We start from the raw sequence: 22,693 nt of genomic DNA on the forward strand, positions 1-22,693 counted from the left end.
ATCACATCGCTTAGCGCCTGATGAAGTCACGCAGTAGGCACGGCCTTCAAATACACATTTCGTTGACAACCACTTCGTACGCATGACTTGCTATGGTCGTTCTCTTCCGTTTCCTCCAGTATGGACGCTTGTTCACAGGTACAAGCGAATGGTAATGAAAAAGCTGAATCGTATGCGAGTACTTGTTCGTCTGTGTTCCCCTCCATTTGCTGTGTTGCAAAGAAGGCATAAGGTTCATTTGATCCAAACACACGACGCGCTATCAGAATGCGTCTTAGTACTCCCAGTTATGAAGAATATCCTATCAGGGAAAGCAGCCGCTGTGCTCTTGCTGCTGGTGGGGACAGCTGGTTGTGGTGGAGGGGGAACTCGTTGGGGAGTATTGCTGTGCCTTGGCCACAGCCAGAACCGCTCGCGCACCGCCGGTGAACGAACGCCATGGTTCTGGTCGGCTTCCTGTTAGCAGCCCTGGCCGTGGGCCTGCTGCTGCATCTGCTGTTCGTCACTTTCTCCAGGCCTGACAACTTCCCACCAGGTGGGTACCCGCTACCTGAGTATAAACACAGTCAAACATAACAGTCGCATTCGGGAGGACGACGGTTCAATCCCGTCTCCGGCCATCCTGATTTAGGTTTTCCGTGATTTCCCTGCATCGTTTCAGGCAAATGCCGGGATGGTTCCTTTGAAAGGGCACGGCCGATTTCCTTCCCAATCCTTCCCTAACCCGAGCTTGTGCTCCGTCTCTAACGACCTCGTTGTCGACGGGACGTTAAACACTAACCACTACCACCACCATAACAGTCGCGACACTCACTGGTGTAAAAGTCGTTACCGTATGACAGCTGGAGCGACACTAGCGCTCCAAGCGGCGAGAAAGGAGAACTTCAGATGCATCGTGGGCGAAATATTTGTTTTTCATCCCTTTCCTACATGATTTACAAAATATTTGAATTATTTTTTGATCTCCAAGAGTTTGTGTAATATCAGAAGATACAGATGTTTCTCAAAATGATTCTAAAGTAAGCGCAAGTAGGCATATAAATCATGAATCCAGTGGCGGGTTACAACACATTCGTAAAGAAACACTTGATAGAACTGTAGCTTACCGCGTTGATATCAAAGGAATATAAACACATAGATTCAATCATAAGAAGCACAGACATCTCTACATCCCTACTGCATCGTATGTTCCAGATTTATGGCTACAGGAAAACAAAATGAACGGTTTCAAAACCAGTGCAGGGAACGGTGGTGGCTCTGCATCTACATCTTCGCCTACATGACTACTCTGCAATTCACACTTGAGGGTGCATGGAAGCTCTTTCAGACTGTTCCTCTGGCGTTCCACTCTCGAATAACACGCGAAAAAAAAAAAATGAACCCCTGAATGTTTCAGTGCGGGTTATAATTTCTGTTATTTTATCACGATGGTAATTTCTCCCTATGTAGGTTGGAGTAAGCAAAATGCTTTGGTATTCTGAGGAGAAAGTTAGTGATCGTAATTTCGTGGAAAGATCTGGCCGCAACAACAACAAAAGAAACTCCTTTTCAGTTATTGTCACTCCGACTCGCTAATATTATCCATGAAACTCTCTCATCAATTTTGTGACAAATGCCTGGTGTAGAAATATGAAACCGGAATTTGGTTGCAAAAATTACACGTTTGTTGTTTGAAATTGATAAACAATATTTTATTCAAAATAGTCTCCATTGCTGTTTTGCTGTTTATACATTTCTCCCATCTCTCCGGCAGGCTATGAATGCCACGACAAAGACAGAATTACAATGTCATCAACGAACCTCAAAGTTTTTATTTCTTCTCCATGGATTTTAATACCTACTCCGAACTTTTCTTTTGTTTCCTTTACAGCTTGCTCAATATACAGATTGAATAACAGCGGGGATTGGCTACAACCCTGTCTCACTCACTTCCCAACCACTGCTTCCCTTTAATACCACTCGACTCTTATAACTGCCATCTGCTGTCTGTACAAATTGTAAATGGCCTTTCGCTCCCTGTATTTTACCCCTTCCACCTTCAGAATTTGAAAGAGAGTATTCCAGTCAACATTGTCAAAAGCTTCCTCTAAGTCTACAAATGCTAGAAACTTAGGTTTGCCTTTCCTTAATCTTTCTTCTAAGATAAGTCGTAGGGTCAGTATTGCCTCACGTGTTCCAACATTTCTGCGGAATCCAAACTGATCTTCCTCGAGGTCGGCTTCTATCAGTTTTTCCATTCGTCTGTAAAGAATTCGCGTTAGTATTTTGCAGCTGTGACTTATTAAACTGATAGTTCGGTAGTTTTCACATCGGTCAACACTTGCTTTCTTTGGGATTGGAATTATTATGTTATTCGTGAAGTCTGAGGGTATTTCACCTGTCTCATACATCTTGCTCATCAGATGGCAGAGTTTTGTCTGGGCTGGCTCTCCCAAGGCTGTCAGTAGTTCTAATGGAATGTTGTCTACTCCGGGGGCCTTGTTTCGACTCAGGTCTTTCAGTGCTCTGTCAAACTGTTCACGCAGTATCATATCTCCCATTTCATCTTCTTCTACATCCTCTTCCATTTCCATAATACTGTCCTCAAGTACATCGCCCTTGTATAGACCCTCTATATACTCCTTTCACCTTTCTGCTTTCCCTTCTTTGCTTAGAACCGGGTTTCCATCTGAGCTCTTGGTATTCATACAAGTGGTTCTCTTTTCTCCAAAGGTCTCTTTAATTTTCCTGTAGGCAGTATCTATTTTACCCCAAGTGGGATAAGCCTCTACATCCTTACATTTGTCCTCTAGCCATCCCTGCTTAGCCAATTTGCACTTCCTGTCGATCTCATTCTTGAGACGTTTGTATTCCTTTTTGCCTGCTTCATTTACTGCATTTTCATATTTTCTCCTTTCATCAATTAAATTCAATATTTCTTTTGTTACCCAAGGGTTTCTACCAGCCCTCGTCTTTTTACCTATTTGATCCTCTGCTGCCTTCACTATTTCATCCCTCAAAGCTACCCATTCTTCTTCTGCTCTACTCCTTTCCCCCATTCCTGTCAATTGTTCCCTTATGCTCTCCCTGAAACTCTTTACAACCTCTGGTTTAGTCATTTTATCCAGGTCTCATTTCCTTAAATTCCCACCTGTTTGCAGTTTCTTCAGTTTTAATCTACAGTTCATAACCAATAGATTGTGGTCAGAGTCCACATCTGCCCCTGGAAATGTCTTACAATTTAAAATCTGGTTCCTAAATCTGTCGTACCATTATATAATCTGTCTGATACCTTTTAGTATCTCCAGGGTTCTTCCATGTATACAACCTTCTTTCACGATTCTTAAACAAAGTGTTAGCTATGATTAAGTTAAGCTCTGCGCAAAATTCTACCAGGCGGCTTCCTCTTTCATTTCTCAGCCCCAATCCATATTCCCCTACTATGTTTCCTTCTCTCCCTTTTCCTACTACCGAATTCCAGTCACCCATGACTATTAATTTTTCGTCCCCTTTCACTACCTGAATAATTTCTTTTATCTCATCATACATTTCATCAATTTTTTCTTCATCTGCAGAGCTAGTTGGCATGTAAACTTGTACTACTGTAGTAGGAGTGGACTTTGTGTCTATGTTGGCCACAGTAATGCGTTCACTATGCTGTTTGTAGTAGCTTACACGCACTCCTTTTTTTTTCATTATTAAACCTACCCCTGCATTACCCCTATTTGATTTTGTATTTATAACCCTGTATTCACCTGACCAAAAGTTTTGTTCCTCCTGCCACCGAACTTCACTAATTCCCACTATATCTAACTTTAACTTATCCATTTGCCTTTTTAAATTTTCTAACCTACCTGCCCGATTAAGGGATCTGACGTTCCACGCTCTGATCCGTAGAATGCCAGTTTTCTGTCTCCTGATAATGACGTCCTCCTGAGTAGTCCCCGCCCAGAGATCCGAATGGGGGACTATTTTACCTCCGGAATATTTTACCCAAGAGAACACCATCATCATTTAATCAACAGTAAAGCTGCATGCCCTCGGGAAAAATTACAACTGTAGTTTCTCCTTGCTTTCAGCCGTTCGCAGTACCATAACAGCAGGGCCATTTTGGTTAATGTTACAAGGCCAGTTCAGTCAATCATCCAGACTGTTGCTCCTGCAACTACTGAAAAGGCTGCTGCCCCTCTTCAGGAACCACACGTTTGTCTGGCCTCTCAACAGATACCCTCCCGTTGTGGTTGCACCTACGTTACGGCCATCTGTATGGTTGAGGCACACAAGCCTCCCCACCAACGGCAAGGTCCATGGTTCACGGGGGGTAGCAAACTAATTTATGCAGTTGCTTCTTGTCGTTAATTTCTGTAGTGTCCTTGCAACAGTCATTTTAAACAGTGAATATTATAGAGCTTTCGTGAATAACTCTGTGTCAGCGAGCCATTTCCATACTTTTTCAGGTCTTAAAGGCATATTTAATCCAGTCATTCGACGCATTTGGCCTCGGTAACGTAAATTCCGTTTTGGTACAGGTTACACGTTTCGAATAATTAGGAAGAGAAGTACGTGACGTAAAAATGTTGCTTTCGCAATCCAGCATTTTCCTTAATACGGAATGAGGAAATTGATGTTCCCACTATGTCCACTTCCCGAAAATGTTGAGATCACGATATATTGCTATGTATGGACTGTTTGCAGTATTCATTTCCCACAGCGTTCAGCCAGAGCGCTCTTCGAGTTGCAAAGCAGGAAATCTTAAGTCAAATTACAGAAATAAAATCACTACAGCAAAAGTAACCATGGCAACTAATACTCATGTATATAAAAGAAAATATCCCTTGAATGAGTCCACTTACGAATGAAACATGATTATTCTTCTTCTTGTGGTAGTGCCTCGTCCCACAGTTTCTCAGGGTCAGCACGGTTAGAACGGATTTGGCAAGGTTCATTTTAAAGGGCAGCCAGATGCCCTTCCTGTCGCCACCCCGTATCCCCTGGGATGGAATTAGTGTACCCCAGCTGTAAGCGTCTAGTGTAATCCTTGGATTAGAGCAAACGTGTTCAGACGTCTGTGAGTCGTGTAACTGATGCGGAACGTGAGGACCAGCCCAGTATTCATCTAGAGGGATGTGTAACACCCCCCCCCCCCCCCGAAAAAAAAACCACATCGAGGCCGGCCGGCAGAGCGGCCGACGTCCGTAATCCGCCGGGCGGATTCGATCCGGGACCGACGCGCCTAACTGAGTCCACGAAGCAGGGCATTAGCGCTTTTTTTTGTTATCTCATTTTTTGTTCGTTTTCGTTCGTTGTATCTGCTCGGGGCGGACGTCGGAAGACACCCGATTCAGTTCGTAGTTGATCCATTAACTCAGTTTTTTTTATTGCTGAGGGCAGCTAACCCTCTGGCCGAACATGCTGAGTTACCGTGCCGGCGTTTAATGAATGGGAGCCAACAGCACCCGGTGTTCCCAGGCGGTCACCCATCCAAGTACTAACCGGGCCCGATGTTGCTTAACTTCGGTGATCGGACGAGAACCGGCGTATTCAACTTGGTATGGCCGTTGGCAACCTAGCTGGTACGAGTGAAACGTTATTCTTTCACATTAATCAGAACGTCCAGTGCATCTGTAAATGATGCAAGCTGTCATTGTTTTTATCAAAACACTTCAACCAGGAGTTAATTTTTACCCATACTAACATGACAGTTGCCTTCTTCAAGTATGTGACGTCATGACAACTCCGTTAATTATACCAGATGGATAAAGGTAATTAAAGCGCGGCTACTCACTTAGGTCTAGTGTGCGCTTTAATTATGCACGGCAGCGAAATTTGGTAGATACGCTAACGTGTTAATGCAGAACCGATTTACGCCGGAAAAATTAGTTCCAATATTTTTCGCCATCAGGTGAAAATTTGGCGCTCTACAGCATCTTGTCGAGGACTCCAATATTCACATTAAAAACTTGAGCAAGCGGCGGTTAACAATAAAACCACGTTATGCCTTGCTCACTTGTTTGGCCTTTTCTGTCCAGGTCCCGTTCCTAATATTTCTATACCTCTTCTTGCATTCACAGCCCCACATTTGCACTTGGTGCCCAAAACTGGAAATGATTTTTTCCAGCGTAAATTGGTTCCACATTAACGCATTAGAATGTCTACCAGGTTTCACTGCCATATGGTAATTACAGCCCACAGAGGAACTCCGTGAGTAGCTGCGCATTAATTATAGGCGCTCAGTACCCCCATGGGCTATTCCGATCCGCTACAATCCTAGCAGTGCGTCTCTGAATTCAATCTGTCTGTTATCATGGCTAGTCGATAAGGATCTAAACTCTGGAACAATACCCTAGAAATGTTCACATTATTGCACTGTATGTGACTGCGTTCACAGACCCACCAAACTTTTCGAGTATCTTCCAACAAATCTAAGTCTTCCATTTGCCTTCCCTAATACTGATTTTACATGATCTTCCCATTCCGTATAGCTACGTGGCGCGTTCGCAATCTTTACCACTAACGTTATAATCACGCGCTATAGGGTTCTTTCGCTTTGTTATGGACATTACCTTGCATATATGCACATTTAACGTGAACTGTCATTCCTTACACCAATTGGAAATCTTATCCAAGTCTCTCCGCACTTCCTTAACACTGTCCGACGACGATGCTTTCCTGCACACATCATCATCCCAACGACCAAACTTATAGCGCTGCTGGTCTTATTCCATACATTGTCTACGTAAGGTAGTTGTGTCAATTAAGGTTCTGCATTACAGAAAGACAATTTACTTCTTTATTATGTGAAAAAACGGGAAATTAAAGATTTCATAACATTGCATGGTGTGTTGTAAACAATTAACAGCTAGTCGTCAACTCGGTCGTCTTACAACCGTGTGTCCTAGAAAAGGCCCTCACTCAATGCACTGCCCAACAATGGATATGTTTTGGGCTCCAAAAATGCTTATTATCATGTTTTCCCACCTGCCGAATTCAAAAATCACGATAAAAATGACAGATTAGCTCTTGATTTGGAGATACAAAGACGCCCATTTTTCCTTGTCTACATTTTTAGTTAGGGGGTAATTATCTTTTTCGAGGTGTCACAGCTGTTGAAGGACTCCAGCTGTTTGTATGTTATAAACACTATTATTGTTTCTGTGACCGTGTGTTTCTTGTTATTCGTGTTGTAACTGGCGCAGAGTTACCTTTTTCGACTGCTTTTGAAGTATAACTGCGTCGAATCAAAACGCCACGAGAATGTGCAAATTCAGTGCTAATTTTTGTTAAATTTGAAGTAAAATAACATTTTCGTCACAGAAACGCAATATGACTCCTCTTGTGAAGACTGTCTATCAGCATTATTTTGGTATGAAGGTAGGGGACCGGAATAAGTCATGTGCTCCGTATTTACGTTGCAACTCTTTTTCAATTACATCAAGAGAATGGCTGAGAAATTAAAAAAAAAATTCTATGGCTTTTGGTGTTCCTAAGGTTTGGCGGGAAGCCACAAATCACAAAAATAATTATATCTTTTCGAGTCCACGTATTAAGGTAAGATTGTGAATGAAATCCCACCTGCCATTCAACCTACGCCACTATTCAGGTAGTTTGCCAGTTCCTACTCCCGTCACAGCTTCAAGTGAAAGTTAAAGGCAGTACGAAAGAAAAAGAGCCCTTGTAAGCCATCTACATCCCGTGAGTCTGATTTTGACGAAAGAAGTGATAAACCTCACACACTAAGTCAAGTGTAATTGAGCAATCTCATTCGAGACCTTGATTTGTCGAAGAAGAAGGCAGAACTTCTGGGGTGAAGACGTCATGAAAAAGTCTCACAGTAGAGACATCGTCATAGAGATCCGATTCCTTTTCCTTCCGAAGGAAAAGAATCTTTTTGCTTCCTGCGAAGTTAATAGCTCGATGAAAATACTTGAATTTGAATCATTATGTAACTGATTGAAGGCTATTCATAGACCTCTCCAGCTTAGTTTGAAAGCTGTATTACTTCACAATGGATAATCTGTGTGTAATGTTCCGGAACTCGCAAGAGGTAAGCCAAAAGACAACTATCTCATAAAGCCACCACATAATTCCCTTTAGACCCAACCAAATGCCAAGTATTCTTCCATCAATTTGGAACACTTCAAATGCATTTATCATTAAAAAAGGTGAAAGGGGCTTTCGATGTTGCTGGAACACGCAATCAAAACTATCGATTTTTCTCAATCTATTACAATAAAACGTTTCAACTTACTGTGTATCAAAGAAACTAGAGGCTGCTAAAAATTTTTCTTTCTCATATTCGTTTTTCTAAAACGAAGTTAGTGAGAATTTGCTCATGAAGTGAAGCAAAAATTTAAAAAATCTGTTGAGCATTGTTATTAGAGAAATAGAAAATAAAACACAGCATCAGATTAAATATAGTTACATTGTTGTAAAAAAGTAACCTAACTGCAAATGACTCTAGTATAAAAGTAAAAGCGCTCATGGACTGAAAAAAAACCACGGCATTTATAAACAGAAAAATTTAAGAAAACAAAACAAGTGTAAAATGAAGCAAGAAAAATCTATTTAAGCCAACAGCGAAATGTTCGTTTTTCAAATTTTCTGTTTCATTACTGTGACTGCGGGAATTTTGTTGAAGGATTCTAAATTGCATAAGAACGATTCTCACACTCACTCCATGTGCAGTTGCATCTAACGCTCTTCCTAACACCTCCTGTGACAAATGTCCTTTCGTTTAGCTTTGTTATAATTTTTCATGATTTGTTTCTGAAAGGAGGAACGAATTGTCATTGATTTAGGCTTATTTACTTTACCAAAACAAATCAAAATCGTCACTTCCACTCTTCTTAATAACCTCTCCGTCAGAAGAATGTTCACAGGTTTCAACTCTCACATAAACCACAAATAATTACGACATAGGACAGTATGTTGTGCTTCTCATTAAAGAAAACAAGTTACTGTTATTGTTACAACCAATGAATGAAGCAAGAGATACCTTGGCCTTATTAGAGACCTCCTACTTTTCCTTGTTCAGTTATTGACTACTTCCATAACACTAATAATTTCGCAAAGTTAATCACAATGATATTCAAAAAAGTCTCACTGCGCGAAGCTGGTCAAAAGTAGCACTTAATAGCAACAACACTAATCACAGCTGAAACTCATTACTAGCGCCGTAGCGTGATTACTAGTAGAAGGTTTAACAAGTGCTACCACCGTCCAGATCTTGCTTATACATTCAGTTGTGAGCAGTGCTCCGGTTTTACCGGGCCTCACATGACACATCTACCTTGCATTGGGAACATTCCTATTACACTTCCTTCCGTAGGGTAGAGGGCGTACACATTTCTAGTAATTACAAACTCAGATTTTTAAATATATTATGCAATTTTATGAACTGCTACGTTTCCATGGTTTGGAATAACCGTGATTTCTGTTTTTGCTAGAATAAAGTTTATTTCCTAACAGAAAGGCCGTTATTGGTTTCCGAGAAACACCGGTTTTGGTTTCCGTACCCCAATGATTACAAACGGATCCCATATAGGATCACTTTGTTTCCTCTCTATTAAGATCCTTTTTTCTCAGGAACGGGTAGCGTCATCAAGTTGAAATTCCGTCAATACTAAGGTCAACGGTCCATTGGCCGTTAAAAAATGTAAGCTTGTAAGTTAATACAATCATAGATTAAGTAAATTTATGTCACATATTTGATACTCGCGAGCTCAATCATCAAAACCTACACTGAAGCGCCAAAGAAACTGGTATATGCATGCGCATTCAAACACAGAGATATGTATACAGGCAGAATACGGCGCTGCGGTCGGCAACGTCTTTGTAAGACAACAAGTGCCTGGCGCAGTTATTAGATAGATTACTGCTATTACGATGCCGAGATTAGTATTTAAGTGAGTCTGAACGCCGTGCTGTAGTCGGCGCACGAGCGATGGGTCGCAGCATCTCCGAGGTAGCGATGAGGTGAGGATTTTCCCGTACGACCATTTCACGAGTGTATCGTGAATGTCATTAATCGGTAAAACATCAAATCTCTGACGTCGCTGCGGCCGGAAAATAATCCTCCAAGAACTGGACCAATGGCGACTCAAGAGAATCGTTCAACGAGACAGAAGTGCAACCCTTCTGTAAACTGCTTCAGAGTTCGCTGCTGAGCCATCAACAAGTGTCAGCGTGCGAACCACTCCACGAAACATCATCGATATGGGCTTTCGGAGCCGTAAGCCCACTCCTGTACCCTTGATGACTGCACGACACATGGCTTTACGTCTCGCCTGGGCCTGTCAACACCGACACTGGACTGTTGACGACTGGAAACACGTTGTCTGGTCCAGCGAGTCGCATTTCAAATTGTATCGAGTGGATGAACGTGTACGGGTATGAAGACAACGACATGAATCCAAGGACTCTGTATGTTAGCAGGGGACTACTCAAGCTGGTGGAGGCTCTGTAATGGCGTGGAACATGTGCAGTTGGAGCGATATGGGACTCCTGATACGTCTAGATACGACTCTGACAGGTGACACATACGAAAGCATCCTGTCTGATCACCTGCATCCATTCACGTCCATTGTACATTCCGACGGACTTGGGGACGTCCAGCAGTACAGTGTGACATTCCATATGCCCTGAATTGCTATAGAGTGGCTCCAGGAACACTCTTTTGAGTTGAAACACTTCCGCTGGCCACCAAAACCCCCGGACATGAACATTATTTACAATATCTGGGATACTTTGCAACGTGCTGTTCAGAAGAGATCTCCACTCCCTCGTACTCTTACGGATTTATGGACAGCCTGCAGTATGCGTGGTGTCAGTTCCCTCTAGCACTACTTCAGACATTAGTCGAGTCCATGCCAGGTAATGCTGCGGCACTTTTGCGAGCTCGCGGGAGCCCCACACGATGTTAGGCAGGTGTATCAGTTTCCTTGGCTCTTCAGTGAACATACATAATGAAATTGGCTCTGAACCCTCGGAGCGCGATTCCTCCTAGCGCTTGTCCGTTTTCTTCTTTTATGTTACCGGTTAAGAGCGTCTCAAACGGCCATCTTCAGATAAATGTGAAGGACGCATAGTCTTCCTGAACAGTACTCTGTCCTGGAGATTATGTGTATATAAGCCAAAACATTATGTAATATCGCATTGGCCCACATTTCGAATGCAATCAGCAGCTGTTCTGCATGGCATCCATTCGACAACTCCTCGGTATGTCTCCAGAGGTATGTGGTATCAGGTGTCTGCTCACAGGTCAAGAAATTCCCGTATATTACGAGCCGGTGATTTGTAGACGCCGGGTTGGTGCCTAATAGCGTCACAGATGCGTCCCATTGAGTTCAGATTAGGCGAATTTGGTGGTCAAGACATCAAACTAAGTTTATTGTCTTGCTCTTCAAACCACTGTAACTCGATACTGGTATTGTAATACAGATAGTTACCCTGTTGGGATGCCAGCACCTTCAGGGAAAGCACGACGCATGAAGAGATGCAGGTTGACCTCACTAATGTTCACGTAGTCCACAACCATCATGGTTCCTTCGATTACTACCACAGGTCCCATGGAAGCCCAGGGAAATGTGTCATTATACCCCCATGAGACTGCATCCCTGGTAAGGCGCATCTTCCTAGCAATCGTTCACATAGGTGATGGTGTATCATACAGGACCATCTACCTTTTGTAGTAAGAAACCTGATTCATACGACAAGGCGACACATCGTAAGTACCTCTTATTTTATCGGTATATCGGTACTGTTTCCTGTTATGATATTTGACTGTCTTGCCTATAAATTTTTCCTGGCAGATTAAAACAGTGTGCCGGACCGAGACTCGAACTCGGGACCGTTGCCTTCCGCGGGCAAGTGCTCTACCAACTGAACCACCCAAGCACGACTCAGGTGCTCTCCTCACAGCTTTACTTCTGCCAGTACCTCTTCTCCTACCTTCCAAACTTTACAGAAGCTCTACTGCGAACCTTGCAGGAAGGTAGGAGACGAGGTACTGGCGGAAGTAAAGCTGTGAGGAAGAGCCGTCAGTCGTGCTCGGGTAGCTCAGTTGGAAGAGCACTTGCCCTCGAAAGGCAACGGTTCCGAGTTCGAGTCTCGGTCTGGCACACTGTTTTAATCTGCCAGGAAAGTTTCACATCAGCGCACACTCCGCTGCAGGGTCAAAATCTCATTCTGTCTTGCCTATACTTGTACATGGCACAGATAAAATGTCTCTGGTGTATTTGTATATTCACTAACGTCTAACCAGGCCACAGCAAATTTCAAATCCCTTCAACAGGGACGCATGCAGAGGAGGGGGGCGGGGAGGTAAAGGGGAGAGGGCAGCTGATCCTAGTCAATATTTGTTTCGTAATCACAGAGCCTGGATTTTTATGATTTAAAATACCTGGAGTATTTTCGCTAAATGATGTAAAAGTGATGTAAAACATATATAAAGTGAGCTATAAAATGAACTAGAATAATGAGCAACTTTGTAACAGTGTGGGAGTGAAATCACTTTGCACTTAAACCAGCTTGAGGAGTGCGTGTGGGCTACAAACTGCATAGCTCTAATACCCATGACATACCAAGCCTTACTCCCTTATGAGTGAGGCCATCACCATTATGAATGGCGTTATGATCAGCACATGATAAACTATGCCCCTCTCCTCCCTTCCCACTTTCCTTTCCCTCCCTCCTTCCTTCTCCAGCTAAAATCTGCGTAGTATTTTATTGGCCATTAAAATGAAACAGCCAAACCCAACTAGTATTTTAGCAGGCTTTAAAATAGAACAGCCAGTCACAGTGTAACTGTCAAATTACATAAGCATAGTATATCATATTTCATTGACTCAACATAAATGAAATTGTGGGGTAATGGCAATCACCCTATAATCGTCCCAGTCCAGTAGTATTCGGGGTAACGGCAGTCATTCTGTAAACTCTGTCATTGCCCCACTCAATACTGTGTGGATGGTAATGTCAATTGCCCTGTAAACTTAACATTATTGTCCATGCAATAGTATTTGCGTTATAGCAGTCACCCTGCAAATTGGTGCCAGCCACTGTGGCAGAGCGGTTCTAGGCGCTTCAGTCTGGAACCGTGCGACCGCTAGGGTAGCAGGTTCGAATCCTGCCTCGGGCATGGATGTGTGTGATGTCCTTAGGTTAGTTAGGTTTAAGTAGTTCTAAGTTCTTGGGGACTGATGACCTCAGACGTTAAGTCCCATAGCGCTCAGAGCCATTTGAACCATTTTTTATTATTTTTTTCAAATTGGCTATTTTTGCCTCGTTCAATAATATATGGGATAATGGAAACACCCTATCAGCTGACCATTATTGCGCCAGTTATTTTCCACAAGCACACACATACACAAACATATCTGAGAAACATTATAGACTTAACATTTCCAAAAATACCCGTTCAGGAGATAGCAGTGTCACCTGTCGAGAAATGAATGCTAGTCAGACACACACGCACACACAGTGCACGTATACTAGTGTCTAAAATTCAAGCATCAAAATGCTGTTTCCCCCATCCTGTGTCTAATTCACGACATAATCATACAAACTGCCAACAGATATCATTGATATTGTGTTCCGCACGGAAGATGACATTTCTGTCAACGGACAACCACGCTAACAACGATGTCAGGGTGCCTATCAAGCGGGGTAGTGTTTACAGGGTGGTCCCACATTCACAATCGTTTGTACGCAGTCACAGACGGTGCAGTATGGCTCTGAGGAGATGCCTACAGACTGCTGTGGAGTGTCATAGGAAGAATGAAAGTAGGAGAGTCGCAAACTGCTGTGGCGCGATGGCTTAATGTGAATCATTCTGCTGCTTCTCGGATGAGGCGAGAGGGTATAGAAACCAGGACCGACCACGTGTGACATCAGAAAGAGAGGACCGTTATTTGGCTGTAAGGGCACGTCGTTACCTTCTTAGTATTGCACTGCAACTGGCATCTCACCTCGCAGCATCTCGTGGAAGTGTATCGAGGCAAACGGTGTACGGAAGGCTTCAGCAGAGCGGCCTTTATTGTTGGAGACCTGATACCTGTTTACCTCTGAAGTGTTTTCACAGCAAGGAACATCTAGTGTGGAGCCATCAACATGTCATCTGGATGTTCTTTTCACAGATGAGTCCAGATTTTGACGGAGAGTGATTATCGACGCATTCGCATCTGGAGCAATCGTGGAACACGATTTCGGCACCCAAACATTGTGGAAAGAGACCGATATCGAGAAGGATTCCTAATGGTGTGGACAGGGATTGTGTCGACCACTCAAACACCTCTTCACGAAATTGTAAAGGTGAATCAGCAAGATTTAACTGCTGTCAGGTACCGTGAGGAGATCTTGGGATCTCATGTGCGGTTGTTGCGAGGTACTGTGGGCCCAGACTTTGTTTTGATGGGCGATAATGCTCGACCTCTTAGGGCATGGGTAGCTGATGTTTTTTTGGAAACAGAAAATACTGCATGCATGGCGTGGACTGCTCGCTCTACCGATCTGAATCCCATAGAGTATATTTGGGATGCATTAAGGAGAGGGGTTGCATCACGTCAGCATCCACCAACCACTCTCCAAGACTTTTGAGCAGCTCTGCAGGAAGAATGGGCGTTTTTGGCTCAGTATGAGATTGATGACATCATTCACAGCATGTGCCATCGTTGTAAGGCCCATATTGGAGCCAGAGTTGGTCACACCCCATACTGAGTACATTAACCAGTTGCCATAATGTGTGCACAAATTCTTTAAGTTGGAAAAAAATGAATATCATTTTTGCCTACCGCTACGTATGTTGCAGTTGATTACGTTCTGTATTCTTTATACTGTTTCTACTTTACTGTTACTTGTTTATACTGTTTTGAGCCAAAACAAACGAAACCTTGCAAAATTTCGATTTGTTACTTTAATTTTGGAGACTAGTGTAGTACCAGTGAACGTGCTGTCTGTATGTAGAATGTGGAGGGCGCGCGATCTATCTGAGTTTGACTGAGGGCAGCTTGTGATAGCCCACAGACTCGGCACGAGCATTTCGGGAACTGCACAACTTGTCGGGTGTTCGAGGAGTGTTGTGGTGAGTTACTTCAACGGGTGACGAAACCAAGGTGAACCACGTCCAGAAGTCGTGGGGTTGGGCTTTCCTTATTTTGATGTCAGACGGCGTAGGCTGGGCACACTGGTAAAATAGGAAACTGTGGCGGAACTAACATGAGACTTTAATGCTGGGCGGAGTACAAGTGTGTCTGAACACACAGTGCACCGAACACTCCTATGGGCCTCTGCAGTCGACGACCCCTGCATGTGGCAATGTTAACACCACGACGTAGGCAGCTACGACTGAAATTGGCACATGACCATCGGCACTAGACGTTGGCTCTGTGTCATGGTGTTGCATGGCCTGATGAAGTTCCTCATGCCGATGATAGGGCGCGAAATGGTCGTCTTCCATGGGAACAGCTCCTTGACACCTGGACTGAGGACGGAGGCGGTAGGTTCAAATGGCTCTGAGCACTATGGGACTTAACTTCTGAGGTCAGCAGTCCACTAGAAATTAGAACTACTTAAACCTAAATAACCTAAGGACATCACAAACATCGATGCCCGACACAGGATTCAAACCGGCAATCGCAGCGGTCGCGCGGTTCCAGACTGTAGCGTCTAGAACCGCTCGGCCACCCCGGCCGGCGGAAGCGGTAGGTCCATCGTACTCTGGAGAACATTCGTATGGGCATCCATGGGTCCAGTGGAGCTCGTGCGAGGCACCATGACGGCCAAAAAGTATCGTACACTGGTTGCAGACCACATACTCCCCTTCATGTGGATCATGTTTCCAGATGGCTTTGGCATTTTTCAGCAAAGGAAATGCGCCATGGCACAAAACCAGGAGTGTGATGGAAGGATTTGAGTAATGTAGTGGCGAGTTCCAATTGATGTTCTGCCCCCCCCCCCCCCTCCCTCCCACCTCACCAGATATGAACCCAATCGAACATATCTGCGATGTGATTGATCTCATCATCCCCCTCCTTGGAATTTACAGAAATTAGGTGACTTGTGTGTGCAGATATGGTGTCAGCTCCCTGCAGCGACCTACCAAGGCCTCATTGCTTCCATGCCAAGGCGCGTCGTTGCTGTTATCCATGTCAAAGGCGGACATATCGGCTGCTAGCTAGGTGGTCATAATTTTCTGGATGATGAATGTATATTCTTGCACACATGTCCGAAAAAAAGCGTTGAACGACATTGACGAGTATCTTACATCTTCCACTCACTAATTACTTGCTGGAACTTACGCGTGCTTCTCATTCCGAATTTGGAAGAGAGAGCTGAAAGAGAGTCGAGAAGTGACTGTCATCTCCCAGAAAATACACTCGGTCGTCATGAAATTCGAACCTTCAAACACGTGCGGTAACTAAAAAAAAAGTAAGTCTGAGTACATTCCTTTTCTCAGTTTCCAGTCTATTCAGACCTTGCAATATTTGTGAATACAGCCACGATACCTTCCTCACATTCATCTTCTTACTCTACTCAGGGTTGCTTTATTGAAGAATCTGCAACCAGCTGTCATCTAGTACGCACAGGAGCAGTGACTGAAGAACTGCAGCTACTGTCATTTAGTGCAGATTGCAAATCGAAGACTGACGCAGACCGACGACGGCCAAGTCTCTCTGTAGACTGAACATCGGGACACGATACTAGACTTTGAGACAAACCTAGTAATAGCATAGCATTTCTGCCAAGTTTGTAATATCATAACATTTCTGTCAAGTTTGTAATGATGGATGAACCGGCACCAAAACATATTAAATTGGACGCAGTCAATGATTCTTGAATGGGGTGTTGCTGAGTCTGTATTTAGATGTCGAATATACACAAGTGTGATACCTAACAGTGTTGAGTTTAAGGATCCTAGACTTTTCTAGGACGCCTGTTTCACGTTTTTGAGAACAGAATTCGCCTAATAAACCAAAGGCTTAAAATCAATTTTCCACTTGTCTGCAAGATTCTATTGCACAAGTCAGACGAAAGCAAAATAATTTTACGTCAATATAAAGAATGCAAGTTCAATAAAATCCGAAATTATTTGATTGGTACACGACTAACGTTATCAATAAGCTGTTAAACAAATTAGAGACTTTTCAAGAGAGAGATTCCGGTTGGGCTTGAAAGTAGTTTAAATGCATGTTAATGTCAATGAAAATATAGGATTTTATATCAGACTAAATACAAAACTGTCCAAGATGGTATCAGATGAACACGCAATAATAAATATTCAGTCAAAGGACAATGACTATTTCAAGTGGTCAATTCTGGTGTCTTTATACCCTGTAAATAAGTATGCAGAATATGCGTCTAAATATATTCTGTATGCATACAAATTAAACTTTACCAACATACCACTTCATGCAGAGTTGAAGCATGTTCATATTTTAGAGAAAAGGAACGAGGGCATCTCTGTTAATGTCTATGGCATCCAATATTCTGATTATGAGTGTACAGCAATAGGTTACAAGAAAGATGATAAAGAATTTCGAGTAGTGACGTTATATGTTACAAAGAACTATTGTGAGGAACAAAATGGTTCATATGGCTCTGAGCACTATGGACCTTAACTTCTGAGGTCATCAGTCCCCTAGAACTTAGAACTACTTAAACCTAACTAACTTAAGGACATCACACACATCCATGCCCCAGGCAGGATTCGACCCTGCGACAGTAGCGGTCGCGCGGTTCCAGACTGTAGCGCCTAGAACCGCTTGGCCACTCCGGCCGGCTGTGAGGAACATATTAATCTATTAATTTTGAAGTCTGATAATACAAATGCATGTAATTTATATCGCATAAAACACATTTTGATGCTAGTACATAGTAGAATTGCTGGTCATCACCATTCAGTTGTATGTGAATGCTGCTTGCGCTATTTTCATTCCAAAGAAAAATTAGATACAAATTTAATTGACTACACACTGTTTAAACTAGTGTTCTGTATACTGGCAGGAACGAATTTGTAAAATTTATCAAGTTTATCAACAAACTGATACTGCCATTTGTAAATTATAATGGTATGGAATGCTTGCAGTTGTAGTTGTGATTCTGTGTTGTATTCTAGTCAGATACACCTGCAAACGGCATTCAGCATAACCTGCTACAAACAATACATTGCCCATGATTACTTTTGTACTAAAACATCCGTTTTTGCCTTGTTTAACTTACCATTAATTCAGAAAGTCTGAAGGCAGACTTCCAGAATGAATTCTTGAATACAAACCACGAGGGACAAGACAGAGGGGTACAACAAGGAAGACATAGCTCGACCTTTACCTACTCTATCCAACGGGATAGAGTAGGTAAAGTCGCCTAATCCACGAAGGGCGAAGGAGAAGAAGATATTAAATCATTTTATATACTTTATTATTATTGTTATGAATCATAGACATCCGTGGCATCTTAAAAGTAGGCGTGACTAGAAGTAATATTTGAGGGCGTGGGGAGTCTGTACAAACTGTGGTCTCACCAAAATCTTAGATGTGCACCTTTCCATCGGTGAGTGAGTCTTTTTTTATGAGGAGGACGATGATCAGACCGGAGTGATGTGGCAAACCATGAGTAATTCTTCTCCTGTGCCAACCTCTTCATCTCAAGAGTACCATATGCAATGTGGACATTAATGAAACCGACAACCTTCAGGAACGAATACCTGACTATAAACGGAGGAAAAAATGTCCTAAGAACATGTGTCCGGAAATGTATCGCTGCCATAGTAGATGGCGCTGACGAATGAAAGTTCCTCTGTTACGTCCTGTGCGTTCCTTGTGTGTTGCAGACTGTTTGGTTGACGCAGCGTACTGTAAGGAGCAGAACGGTCCGGAACAAGTTTGTGTATGGCCAAGCAGATGGAAACGGTCGAGAGGCAGCATATCCTGTAGAACCCGTCCTCAAAAGTTGGTGTATGCACAGTCCACCGCCTCCCTGCACGTTTGTCTGTCTGAAAGGACCCATGATCACACAAACACCAAAATTAGCTTGAAATGTTGTGTGATTTGGTTAGTGTCTGTGAGGGTACTTATTTTGGTGTAACCATGCTGCCTTTCGATCGTTTTCATCAGCTTGACCGTACAATAACATCGGCTTGTTCCTGACTTGAATACCGGATCATTCTGCTACTTGCAATACGCTGCGTCAATCACACAGCCTGCAACACATACGGAACTCACAGGGCATATCAGAGCAACTTTCACCAATCAGTGCCACCTACCGCAGCAACGTTGCATTTCTGGGCACATGTACATTGGACCTTCTCTCCTTCATTTTCAGTCAGGTATCCGTCCGCGCAGTTTGCCGGTTTTGTTGAGTTTCACTCTGTACAGGGGCTGGACAAAAAATTAGAAACACCAAAACTAGTGGTATTATCGTGCCTAAGACAGTGTAGCCAGCGGCTTCCAGTCGAACACAGATCCTGTATGGTTTTAAAGGGAACTTTGTGCTCATTCTTCCAGTAAAAAAAAGTAGACCACAATGGGTCATTGACACTATATGGTGACTGGTGGCTATGGGAGCTGTGACGATTTATCCTCGTGCTCACTAAACGAGTCATGGACGATATGAACAGTGTGAACAGCCCCCTGCCGTCTTGGAACAGAGCATCACCACCGGGGATGAAACATTTTGCAATGAGATGGACCTAAACACTCAAAATGCTTTACAATAACGCGATCTTGGAGAATAAACATAGGATCCATGGAATACCACAATATTGCTGCCGAAATGTTCACCGAACCCCCAAAATGTTGCCGGCCGGAGTGGCCGAGCAGTTCTAGGCGCTACAGTCTGGAACCGCGCGACCGCTACGGTTGCAGGTTCGAATCCTGCCTCAGTCATGGATGTATGTGATGTCCTTAGGTTAGTTAGGTTTAAGTAGTTCTAAGTTCTAGGGGACTGATGACCTCAGCAGTTAAGTCCCATAGTGCTCAGAGCCAAACTCAAAACGTTATCATTCTTGGGATGTAAACTCGGCCGGAAGTTGGAAACAATGGGAAATATCACTCTTTCGACATTATTCCATCCTCCATGGATCTGGTTTTATAGCTTCGGCACCACGTCTGTTGCAGGAATATGCATCATTGATGAGAGGTTTTAGAATTCCAGTTCGCACGCCAATTCCCTGTTTATGGAGGTCCCTTTGTGTTGTTTTAGTGCTGACGAAGTTCGCGAGTGGGACAATCAGTGCCGCTGAGACCTTTGCAATTGTCGCCCTTTTATTTTTCGTCATAATCCTCTTCCCTGGCTGTCTGTCATGATCACGGACACTTTCGTCCGCGTTCTTACTTAGCGGGTGATGATTTTCCGGTTTTGCTGTATTCGGTGTAAATCTTCGGTTGTTTACTTCTTAACAGTTCAGCTCTCTTGGTTACAGAAAATCCCGCATATGAGCACCAGCAATTTGCTCACGTTCGAATTCACTTAGCTCCGCTATAATGCCCTCACAACTAAACAGAACACTATTCTGAACATGGCTGACACTGGCAACGAATTGGGGACACTGGACAGGTGCCATTCTTCGTCAAGCAACAGCACAACCTGTAGCAACTACATTTATGTTCAAGCACACATCTCTCGCGGTATTTCCATATTGTTGTCCAGGCCCTGCACACCCAGCGCTCTTAGTTATCTGTTGCGTGTATTCCGATCTTTATCTTGTCCAACAGTTTATGCGCTCTACGGCTTCCTCTAGTACCCTGCAAGTCAATTATCATCTTAACACATACGCTACTATCCTTTTCCTTCTTTCGTCATGTTTTCTCTGTGTTACTTTCGTCGCAGTTTCCACAAAGAACCTCGTTCCTCACCTTATCGGTCCACCTAATTTTCAGCATCCTTCTATACTGAAGAGCATAAGAAACAGGTACACCTGCCTAATATCGTAGAGGACCCTCGAGAGCTTGCAGAAGAGCCGCAACACGATGTGCCATGGACTCGATTAATGTCTGAAGTAGTGCTCGAGGAATTTTACACGATAAATCCTACAAGACTGTCCATAAATCAGTAAGAGTACGATGGGGTAGAGATCTCTTCTGAGCAGCACGTTGCAAGGCATCCCAGATGTGCTCAAAATGTTTATGTCTGGCGACTTTGGTGGCCAGCGGAAGTGTTTAAACTCATAAGAATGAGCCTGGAGCCAGTCTGTAGCAATTCTGGAGGTGTGGGGTGTCGCATTGTCCTGCTGAAATTGGCATAGCCCGTCGGAATACGCAATGGACATGAACGGATGCAGGTGATCAGACAGGATGCTTAGGTACGTGTCACCTGTCAGATTCGTGTCTAGACATATCAGGAGTCCCATGTAACTCCGACAAAGCTTTGTGTCCTGCAGCCATCAAGGATACGCGAGTGGGCCTACGGCTGCGAAAGCGAATATCGATGACGTTTCATGGAATGATTCGCATGCTGACACTTCTTGATGGCCAAGCACTGAAATCTGCAGCAATATGCGGAAGGGTTGCACCTCTGTCACGTTGAACGATTCTCTTCAGTCGTCGCTGGTCTCGTTGTTACAGGATCTTTCTCCGGCCGCAGAGATTTGATGATTTAACGAATTCATCAATGGTCGTACGGGAAAATCCTAGCTTCATCGGTACTTCGGAGATCCTGCGCCTGTTGCTCGTGCGCCGACTATAAACCATATTGAAACTGACTTAAATCTTGATAACCTGCCATTTTAGCAGCAGTAACCGATCTAACAACTGCGCCAGACACTTGTCTTATATAGTCGTTGCCACTGCAGCGTCATATTCTGCCTGTTTACATGCCTCTGTATTTGAATACGCATGCCTATAACAGTTTCTTTGGCACTTCAGTTTATAATACATTACAGATGTTTCGAGTCTCTTCTTTTCCCATTTTCCCCAGTCCGTGATTCACTTCCATATAATGATGTGCTGCAAACGTGCGTTCTCAGAAATTTCTTCTCTAATCATGGCCAGTGTTTGATGCCAGCAGACTTCTTTTGGACAGAAATGCCTTATTTCCATGTGGTCTTATGTAAAATACACATGTGGAAAGACAACAAGCAATAGCTTAAGTGCACAATTTCAATGGTATTGTTACAGATGACAGTGCCACTAAAGGACCTTTACAACACCGGGTGCTGCGAAGTTCCTTCACCAAAGTAGACGAAATAAATATTCCAGAACGAAGCAAGATGAGCTGCCAAAATGAGTAACTTAAAAACAGATATTCTTGATGTATCGAAGCAGCTTAATCACTTAATAAAGGCAGGTCCTCTGGTCCTGACTGTATACCAATTAGGTTCCTTTCAAAGTATGCTGATAATACTCCACACTTGCAATCGAATACAACGGCAACATCGACCAAAGATCCGCCTCTAAAGACTGGAAAGTTGCACAAGTCACACCAATACTGAAGAAAGGAACTACGAGTAATCCGCTGAACTACAGATCCTTACCATTGATATCGATCTGCAGTAGGATTTTGGAACATACACTGTGCTCGAACCTTGTGAATTACCTCGATGAAAACGGAAATGGCTCTGAGCACTTTGGGACACAACTGCTGTGGTCATTAGTCCCCTAGAACTTAGAACTACTTAAACCTAACTAACCTAAGGACATCACACACATCCATGCCCGAGGCAGGATTCGAACTCGCGACCGTAGCAGTAGCACGATTCCGGACTGCGCGCCTAGAACCGCGA

At 43.5% G+C, this 22,693-nt stretch overlaps 1 protein-coding gene and 1 non-coding gene across 3 annotated transcripts in view; one reads left to right on the forward strand and one right to left on the reverse strand.

The window, feature by feature from the left end:
- Positions 1–377: 377 nt before the first annotated feature.
- Positions 378–22,693, forward strand: part of LOC126353281 (probable cytochrome P450 304a1) — a 187,466-nt gene continuing 165,150 nt past the window's right edge. Inside the window, exon 1 of one of the 2 annotated variants that reach the window (XM_050002751.1) lies at positions 378–535. In XM_050002751.1, the coding sequence (XP_049858708.1) occupies positions 439–535 (97 nt within the window). In that variant the 5' untranslated portion in view covers positions 378–438. The remainder of the gene's footprint in view (positions 536–22,693) is intronic. The other variant, XR_007565197.1, reaches the window with a different exon arrangement.
- Positions 5,424–5,542, reverse strand: LOC126287272 (5S ribosomal RNA). The gene has a single exon (XR_007551767.1). It is a non-coding gene; the product is annotated as a 5S ribosomal RNA (ribosomal RNA).

This window comes from Schistocerca gregaria, chromosome 1, assembly GCF_023897955.1.
Source record: "Schistocerca gregaria isolate iqSchGreg1 chromosome 1, iqSchGreg1.2, whole genome shotgun sequence".
Classification (NCBI taxonomy): Eukaryota; Metazoa; Arthropoda; class Insecta; order Orthoptera; family Acrididae; genus Schistocerca; species Schistocerca gregaria.